The 9,501-nt window shown below is 45.1% G+C and overlaps 1 protein-coding gene across 5 annotated transcripts in view; it reads left to right on the top strand.

Annotated features, from left to right (window-relative positions):
• Positions 1–9,501, top strand: part of BLM (BLM RecQ like helicase) — a 91,493-nt gene that overhangs the window by 80,264 nt on the left and 1,728 nt on the right. For 4 of the 5 annotated variants that reach the window (XM_025918915.2, XM_086711618.1, XM_086711619.1 and 1 more), the window contains 4 exons: positions 1,685–1,884; positions 2,350–2,542; positions 5,220–5,342; positions 7,640–7,841. In XM_025918915.2, coding sequence (XP_025774700.1) covers positions 1,685–1,884; positions 2,350–2,542; positions 5,220–5,342; positions 7,640–7,841 — 718 coding nt within the window. Of the gene's footprint in view, positions 1–1,684; positions 1,885–2,349; positions 2,543–5,219; positions 5,343–7,639; positions 7,842–9,501 lie in introns of those variants that run through there. The other variant, XM_086711620.1, reaches the window with a different exon arrangement.

Genomic DNA, 9,501 nt, shown 5'->3' with positions numbered 1-9,501 from the left:
AGATAAAATAACTGATTTTTTTAATGTTTATTTATTTTTGAGAGAGACAGAAACAGAGTGCAAGCCGGGGAGGGGCAGAGAGAGGGAGACAGACCCTGAAGCAGGCTCAGGGCTCCGAGCTGTCAGCACAGAACCTGTCTCGGGGCTCGAACTGACAGACCCACAAGATCATGTCCTGAGCCAAAGTCAGATGCTTAAACGACTGAGCCACCCAGGTGCCCCCTAACTGCTAATATTTTAACATGTTTGTGTACAACCACTTACTTATCATACTGTACATATAATGTATATCACTTCTGTATCAGATATATAAGCATTTCTTAATTTTTCTTTTAAAGTAGTTTTTAGTAATATATATGTTGTCATATTGATAAAATGTATTTTTTTAAGTAGTCTTAGTTAAGGACATCTTTTTCTGTTGTACTTAAGGATGCAGTAAATGGTGTTTTAAATACAGCTTCAGCTATATCTCTGCACTTTCCATGTAAATTCCTAGATTACTAAATCAAACATTTTTCTGACATACTCAATTTCTCATTAGCTCTTACATGTTATTAAGAAAGTTGTGTTTAACTTTGCTTTCTTTTTTTTTTTTTCTTTAAATTTATTTTTTTAATAACCTCTACACCTGGTGTAGGGCTCAAACTCACAACCCTGAGATCAAGAGTCACATGCTTTTCCAACTGAGCCAGCCAGGTGCTTTCCTCCCTTCCCCCCTTTCAAAGCTTACTTATTTTTCCTGCTTCTTAGCTATCCCCAGCACTAGGGCTGGCCCATGTCACCCAGCCCACCGATACCAGAGCGGTGGTCTGATCTGCAGTGCGACATTTCAGGGATACAAAATCACCTGAAGAAAGAAAAACTTGAATCATTGAGTATATATGAGCAGAAGCCATCTGACATTTACAATGTAATTATTTGAAACTCTTAAAGTAGAGCTAAAGCTTTACAAAGTAACTGTTAATTCTGATTATAATCAGTGTCACAAGACTTCTTAAGTAGATTGTTATAATAAAGTTGTGTTTACAATGAAGACATTAATAATTACAGCAGATTGGATTCGAAACCCAGGACCCAGCCCAGTGCGGTGCTCTCAGCCAGAAGGAGGAGGAGGGAAGGGTGTAGTCTCGTGCCCTGCTGTGCTTTTGTTTTACAGTTTGGGAAGGCTTCCTCTGTGAGGGTCACAAAAAATAGAGACTTAAATACTGGGATTGTAAGTGAGAAGTGCTTTCAGGACAGGACCAGAGATAGTATTTATAAAAATGATTGTCCACATTTTTTTGTAACTGGATCAGTAATGCACAGTTATCCTGATGTAGCACAGTGATACAAAGTGCTTAAAGTTTATATAAACTCTCTCTGATTTCTTTGCTCTAATGTAATGTTATAAGCTATAAATGCCACAGCCTAAAACAATAAGCTTTATTTTGCTGCTGGTTTTGGCCAATGCAGATCATAAAAAGATGAGGAAAAGTACATACAACCATTGAAATTTTAGAGTTCTACTCAAATATTCCCATTTTATGGAAACGGGTGTCTATTTGTGCCGTGGGTTTTCCTGTGGAAGAGATTACCTACCTCATTTATCCAGACTGTCACATAAATGACTTTCTCAGCCTCTCCTACTGGAGGCTTCTGACGTACCTATATTTACTAATCTAACTTCTCGGGCCTTCCTTACCAGGGAGTAAGAGTGCAAAAATTCAGTCGGGGATATTTGGAAAGGGATCTACTTATTCACGACACAATGCCGAAAGACTTTTTAAAAAGTTGATACTTGACAAGATTTTGGATGAAGACTTATATATCAATGCCAATGACCAACCAATTGCCTATATGGTGCCAGGAAATAAAGCCGAAACTGTACTAAATGGGCATTTAAAGGTATGGTATTTTAAATGTTTATTTTACTTTATTACCTTACAGTGAGTGGGCAGAAAATATATTACCGCAAATTAAAACATCTTTTCCAAAGCTTATGGATACTAAATTTCTATATGCTGTCCTATGTGAACGTATTCTGTTCCTCTTAACTTGGAAAGAGATCTTAAAATTGAACCCAAGTAATGTAGTACTTGTCAAAGTGAATTCGATGGGTTGTCCGATCTCTGAATCATCCTGTATTCGTTAGGTAAACATTTACTAAGAAGCCGTTCTGTGCTAGGTACTGGAGATGGACAGAGGAGGAGTGCTCAGCCCCTGTTCCCAAGGGGCCTCCAGTATCTACTTGGCATAACCAAAATACAAAAAACCAAAAGCCAAAAAATGCAGTTAAGGATTAAACAAAGCCTATATTTGGATACAAGCGCACGTGTCCCCACTCCTATGATCACTTTCTTTCTCACAAAGGTAGACTTTATGGAAACGGAAAACTCCAGCAGTGTGAAGAAGCAGAAAGCTTTGGTGGCAAAGATGTCTCAGAGGGAAGAGATAGTTAAGAAATGTCTTGGAGAACTGACGGAAGTCTGCAAATCTCTGGGAAAAGTTTTTGGCGTCCATTACTTTAATATTTTTAATACTGTCACTCTCAAGAAGCTTGCAGGTGGGTATGTGTGAGTCTTCTATTATGTGGCGTAAATTAATAAGCCAAAAGTTAATCCTGCTATGGAACTTTTTAAGTGCACTGATATAGCTCCGTTTATTTTCATTATTTAATCTCTAAATTGAAAGCTCAGGTATGGAAACCAATTTGATAATAAATTTCATATATTGAAAAAAAAGAGAGAGAGACTCTAAATAATATTAGAGATCAGACTAAGATAGATAGATAGATAGATAGATAGATAGATAGCTCAGAAAAACAAATGTAAGATGAAATACAGCCTTTAAGGTACATATAATACTTTGTTATTCAGACATACAGTATAATTTTAATTTTATACTTTTTCCTCTAATGCCAGACGTTAGGATGTGGATATTTATAATCTCTACCACCAGCTGTCACTCGTTGATTGTGTGTCCATTATCTGCCCACTTTATGATGTTTGGCCATGTTATGTACAAATGCCTTTGCCATGAGGAGCTAAGTTCCTTATGAAAAGACATTATGTTTTATGCTTCTTTGAACCTGGCCCTAGCACACTGCTGGTCTTTAGTTGAAAAAAACGTGCTGACCTATTTCCATAGCTTCAGATCCTAATAGGATTGCTCCTGTAAAATCAGGCGTCCACATAGTTGACTGATGAGTGTATATTACCTTCTGGACGCTTCCTTCATAAAATCCCATGATCAACACCTTCTCTCGTTTCCATTCCTGTTCCTGCCACTGTAGGTCATGACAGCATTTCATCAGCTCTGAGCCACCGTCTATGTTAAGACACTGCTATTTTATAGACAATTAAGGAAGAAAAAAATGTGCTAATTAAGTGGTGACATGGTGCTTTTATTGAAAGAATTGTTTTTTACTTATTTACATATAGATTTTTATCATTATACAATTCTCTACATATGTGAAAAATGCATAGAATCAAAGCAAGTTGATTTAGGTACTTGTAAAAGTTCATATTCAAAGCCTGACTCTTCGGAATCAGTTTCTGACTCAGTCGTCCATGTCTTTTGTTTGCCCTCGTGTCATTGAGAATGTTAGTGACGCGGTCTTTTTTAGCATGGTCCACTCTTTTCACCAGTATTTTAATCAAAACCCATGTCACCCACGCTGATTTGATGGTGGCGTTTCCCTGATGATGCCCGAGAGCATCAGCGGGCGGAGGCACATCTCAGAAGCACGAATGTGACCCTGCTCTGTCTGCTCTGGGGGCCCTTCTGTAGGGCACGTGAAGCGCTTGGCTGTTGCTTGCAAGAAGGTACAGAATCGTGGCCATTTCCTCAAAGACAGATACTTGTTTTATTAGTGGCAAATCTGTTCCCCGTTACCCGGAGCTTCTCTGCATCCACAGTCACTTGTCCTGTGCTGTCTGGTGGACATCTTGTGGGGCAGGTGAACTGCGCACATGCTGACAGCCCGGACAGCCATGACCAGGCCTCACGTGTGCAGGCAGCAGTAGGCATCTGGCCGTCAGCACTTGTAAGCTGCACCTTGACCTCAGGAACGCCACAGCGTGGAAAAGTGTGTGCCTCAGAGTTGATGGAATACAGCATTTTGTTGGTAGGCTCTTAGCGTAGCTTCCTCCCTGGCCCCCTTAACTCCAGAGGTGAACATTCTGCACATTTTAATCTTCCACAAAGTCGGCCGATAACTCCAACATCTTTCTAGAAAAGGTACAGATTCTTTCAAGGGTCTGCATTTCTGCTTGCCGGTCCAACCTCGTCTTCTGTTAACCCTCCGTGATCCTGCTGGTCTGCCCCTTCTCCTCTCGACATAGGAATGATGTGAAAATCACAGATTTGAGATCTGCCCTTTCTTTCCTTTGCTCAAGTTGAATAGAAGGAATGATCTCCTCCTCCCTTCCCTAGCCCCGTGCATCTATAAATCCTGCAGACCTAGCCTCTGCAGTGTCCCTGGATCCCCCTCTTCCGTCCGAGTGCACCGCCACACTGTGGCTCCCTGCGCCCTTGCCTGCCCTGCGGTGGCTTCCGCCAGGCTCCCAGGTTCCACTCTTTCCCCCACAGTTCATTTTCCATGCAGCAGCCAGAGCGATCTTTAAAATGACGGGCTTGTCCAGCTACAAGGCTGATGTGCCATCTGTCTGCAGAGGACTCTTAATGGCCCGCTTGTTCCAGTCCAAATACTTGCTTCACCCCACCTGCGGACGGACTGGAGGAAGAACGGGTTTGGGTTGGGGATGGAGTAAGAATTCAGTGACGGCCTCGGGTTGGATATGCGTGTCTAAAGTGCAGGGGCGAAGTCAGAGCCGGAAATGGAAATGTGGGCGTCCTCCGAAACAGGGAGCATCAGTGTTGCAGCTAGACAAGTCTTTGTTGTGAGAACAGTGGACGACAGCAAAGTGTGCTTCAGCTCTGAGACCCGCTGCACAGGTGCCCACCTCCCGTTTCCCCCACCCCGTGTCCTGTGCTGTCCCCCACCGTCTGCCCAGATTCATGCACCTTTGCTGCTGGAATTGCATGATGGGCTCCTGTCCTCTGGGCCTGTCTGCCGCCTCTGTTGGCACTAACTGCCTCTCAGAAAATTGGCCCGGGTGCCTGGTGCCCTGCAGTTAGCTGGCACTTGACAGACATGCGCTGAATGAGCAAATGAGCACGAATTCAGTGGCTTTTCCATGGGTGGTCATTTAAATTCCTAATTTTATGCCCATGCACAGAATCTTTATCTTCCGATCCTGAGGTTTTGCTTCAAATTGATGGCGTTACTGAAGACAAACTGGAAAAATACGGCGCAGAAGTGATTCCAATATTGCAGAAATACTCGGAGTGGACATTGCCAGGTGCAGTATATAGCTAAATACGTGTTTTCTAAAAGCCTGTTTTAACGTGAAGCACCGCATGTCACTGAATTAGAATTTTGTGGTTTCTGGGTTGTGTCAGTGCCTCCTACACCCTGTCACACTGACGCTCAAGTGCCCAGAGCAGCCCCCGGTGTTTGTGATGTGCCAGGCACCTCTTAGGGGACACTGGTGAGCCCCCCGGGGAGTGCCAGTCCTTGGGCCTGGGAATAGGGCCCAGAGGAGGACCTTTGGGCCCAGGAGTTCCTGTTCTATTAAAGGCAAGTGCCCAAGGAAATCCAAATCTGCCACCATCGCACTCTGCTATCCCTGGCAGGCCACAATAACCTCGTTGTGCTTGGTTTCCTTATCTGCGGAAGGCACACGTTATCTGACAAACACGTGGAAAGATAAAATTCAGGAGTTTAAATGTTTGGGGAAAATGAACGTGTAATTGGAATGCTAGATAATCTCATCGTTACTGGAAAGAATCTGCCCAAGTGAGCTTGTTGTTAGCAGACGATCCCGAGGATGTGGCCTGTCACGTCGCCCCTCTCCTTGTGAACCTCATCACTGAGCTACCAGACAGGATTAACTAGGAGAAGATCGGCACGAGGAAGGTTTTGTTATAGGAGATGCCAGTTCCTCTGCCCTCCTCCAGCATATTGCCATGCAGTGAGACACAAAAGACAAGCCAAGTTCAGTGTTTTTCCTGTTTCTGTAACAAATGGCTGGGGGTTCTTCTCAAGGCTAATGGAAAAGATTAGCAGGATGAGAAATGAGTGAGCCTGTGTTTCAAGTTCTGTCTCTCCTCATTCGTTTTTTATCCATTAACAAAATGCTGAAAAGTAGGATTTTTAAAAAATTCCTCTGCATGGTAATTATTCCATTAAGAGCCTTGCTTTGAATATTGGTAGGAACTTAACATTTGTTTAGTGTAGTAACTTGTCTGGAAGGGGATTCTTGCCCACATAAGACGGGCTGCTCTGTGGAAACAGCCCACAGTGTGGTGACGATCGCTCCCACTTACTGAGGGACAGACGCTGTGCCAAGAGCTTTGCCTGTTTTGTATCATTCGATCCTCAGAACTACGCCCATTTCACAGCCTTTTTATGTCCAAGTCCCACAGCTAGGATGACGGGACGACAGCTTTGCCAGAGCCTCGCTGCCTCCCCGTGTGAACCAGTGTTGGACGGATGAGGAGGCCCGGGGATTAGGGCCCTTCCTGCCAGGCAGGAGGGTGGCTGGAGTGGCCAGGAAATACCTTCCTTCAGAAAATGGAGCTGGGGGGCACCTGGTGGGCTCAGTCGGTAGAGGCTGTGACTCTTAACCTCACACTCTTAACCTCAGGGTCGTGAATTCAATCAAGCCTCACGTTGGGCATGGGGCCTAGTTAAAACTGAAAGAAAGAGGAAGAAAGGGAGGGAGGAAAGGAGAAAGGGAAAGGGAGGGAGGAAGAGGAAGGAAGGGGAAGGAAAGGAAATGTAGCTGGGATCCCTATTGACCTACAGAGAGGTTTTATGCTTTTTAGGTGCCTTAGGATGCCAGTGCTTGTGGAAATAGCCACCTTTTTTGCAAACTGGCACTTTCATGCAGACCCATTTCCCGCATAGTATATGAAATGTTTACAACTATAACGTAAAGAAGTGGTTTGTGACTTTAAAGAATATAAATGGGGCCCAGGGTTTTCTGACACTCGTTCACTGAGTAACCGTTCAAAGATGAGGTGCAGAACATAGTTGGTTATGTTTCTCTTCCATTGGGCGCTTTTTCCAGCACGTGTAAGATGGTAAATTGGTCTTATGTAGCACTCCCTACTTTTCGAAGAGTTTAACGGGATTAGCTGCCCGAAGGATCACAGGGACGAAGGCCATACACAACAGAGTATGAGCTAGGCCTGACGTCTCTAGTTAAGTTCAGGAGCGTCACAAACTTCTGGGGCTCCCGGCTGGCTCAGTCAGGAGAGCAAGTGACCCTTGATCTCAGGGTTGTGAGTTCAAGTCCCACATTGGGCGTAGAGTTTACTTTAAAAAAAAAAAAAAAGGTATCTCAAGCTTTTTTAATGAATTCTGATCTTTTTGCTTTAAAAGTAAACTTCCACTGAGGACTTTGGGGCTCTGTGACATGAAAGAGAAATGTTCAGTTCTTGCAGAATTGTTGAACCCGTGTGTGGCAGGAGGACACCCGGGAAGCAGCTGGGTGTCCGCCAGACCGCACCCCTGTGTTGTGTCCACAGGGACCATCAGCGCACCCGGGCCAGCACAGCGTCGCATGTAAACGTCTGCCTTGTCTGCTTGCAGCCGATGACGGATCCCCCCGGGTGAGTCCGGGCAGCAGCAGAGGCACCAGAAGAAATGCCCCTGTGGAGTCCGATGAGGAAATGCCCGTATCTTCTCACTACTTTGCAAATAAAACCAGAAACGAAAGAAAGAGGAAAAGGATGCCAGCCTCCCAGAGGTCTAAGAGGAGGAAGACTGGTTTCGGTGGCTCCAACACAAAAGGGTACGTCCGTCCTGCGTTGCGGTCTGTGGGGTGGCGGGTCAGGGAGGAGCGGCCAGAAGCGGAGCGGCCCCGGTTCGCTTTGAAGCTCTTATTAAAACAGACTGTCGTCAAACGTCGCCTCTCCAGTTAATGGGGTGATGATTAAGGTTTGAGCCAAAACAGAAACATTTGTTTCAGATTTTTTTTAATCTCTACTCCTAAATTGATTATCGCCTCGGTTTTCTAGTCTGCATGAACATCTCCCGTTTTGACGTTACCCTGGCGGGGGGGATTTTTTTTTATCAGTGCTCTTCTTAAGGGACTTTTCCACCTAAAATATTATAAATCATATACTGGCTGAGTAAACAAAGGGTTTTGTTTTTTATGACCATCAGTACCTGCTATGCCACTTTTACTGCTACAGAACGTGCGGGCCTCCACCTGGCAGTCCTCCACGCTCCCAGTTTGGTTATACCTGGGGAGAGCCAATCTCCCCACCTTTGCAGGGTAGCAGAGAAGAGGCCACAGCAGGTGAACCCAAAGGTCCTGTAAGCCAGGCCTCTAAGGGCTGTGTCTCCCCTCCCTCACACTTGCCTGGCCCCTGGGCTGGGATGCGGTGACTTTGGGGCGCTGCCTGCACGCCAGCAGGGAGTCGGGTCCTGGGTGACGATCTGTGCAGTGTCCTTATTCTTGGTAATTGCACTGGTCCTGACAGCGCCTTCTTCTGACAGCCTCTGCCTTTGCCTTGTGGGTAAGTAAGGTCTGGCGGGACCGTGACCTTCCCATCAGTCTGGAGAACCCGGCCCCCAGCTACCTGCACATTCTAACACAAAGGGCTTACAGAAAAGAGGGAACAAGTCCTCAGTAAACTTTTACAAGCTGTTGTGTTTTTCTTTGCAGTTTTTCTACCTCCTTTCCTTCTGGGTAATAAAAAACAAAACGGCTAGGGGAAGAGGAAGGAAGGCAAATGTTAACAAATTGTCATTTTCCTGTTAAGTCCATAAACAAGCATCTTGTACATGCTAATCCTTCTGCCAGGGTACAGAAGTTAAAGGCATTAGTAAATGTTACTTTAATTTTGTGGCTTTTAGTGCGCAAGTGACCAGCAGATGTTCTTTGGTGGGGACGTTTTCGTACTTTCCTCATTTACTCCTCCATTTGGGGAAATAGCCATTTCCTCAGGAGCTCATGGAGTAGAAGGAGAATGTAAAAGGCATCTGGTCTAGACCCCTGGGGTTTATGACACGGGGGAGGCTTGCGTGAGCCTCTCCCCAGCCCCGGGGCTCCAGGTCCCAGGTAGGACTGGACTCTGGCTGGCCCACGCCTGCCCCGAGCACCCTCATTTCTGCACGTCGCCCACGGAGATCCCTCACACATGATTATGATCTGACCATTCTTACTTGTTCGGACAGAGCACCCCATATTTCAGTGTTCGTTGCCCTTGGCTCCCTTTCCAGTTTTCCTGACTTCTGTTTATAAGAGTGAAGCACTTTGCCCTGTGGGTTAGAGCTAATCTAAGAAGAAGCCGTAAAACTCACACTTACCCAAAAGCCAGTACCAATTTTGATGCTGGTTGTTAATTAGCCTGCGTGTTTACAATGGGAGTCTTTTCTAATCCCTACTGGCCAAAACCACGGAGTTTTGTAACTTTTTTTTTTTTTCCGCCCTTGTAGCAGCCTCC

Source organism: Puma concolor, chromosome B3, assembly GCF_028749965.1.
Source record: "Puma concolor isolate L17-30 chromosome B3, mPumCon1.1.hap2, whole genome shotgun sequence".
In the NCBI taxonomy this organism is placed as follows: domain Eukaryota; kingdom Metazoa; phylum Chordata; class Mammalia; order Carnivora; family Felidae; genus Puma; species Puma concolor.
Note: the sequence above shows the minus strand (reverse complement) of the source record. Positions and strands in the feature narration are given on the sequence as shown.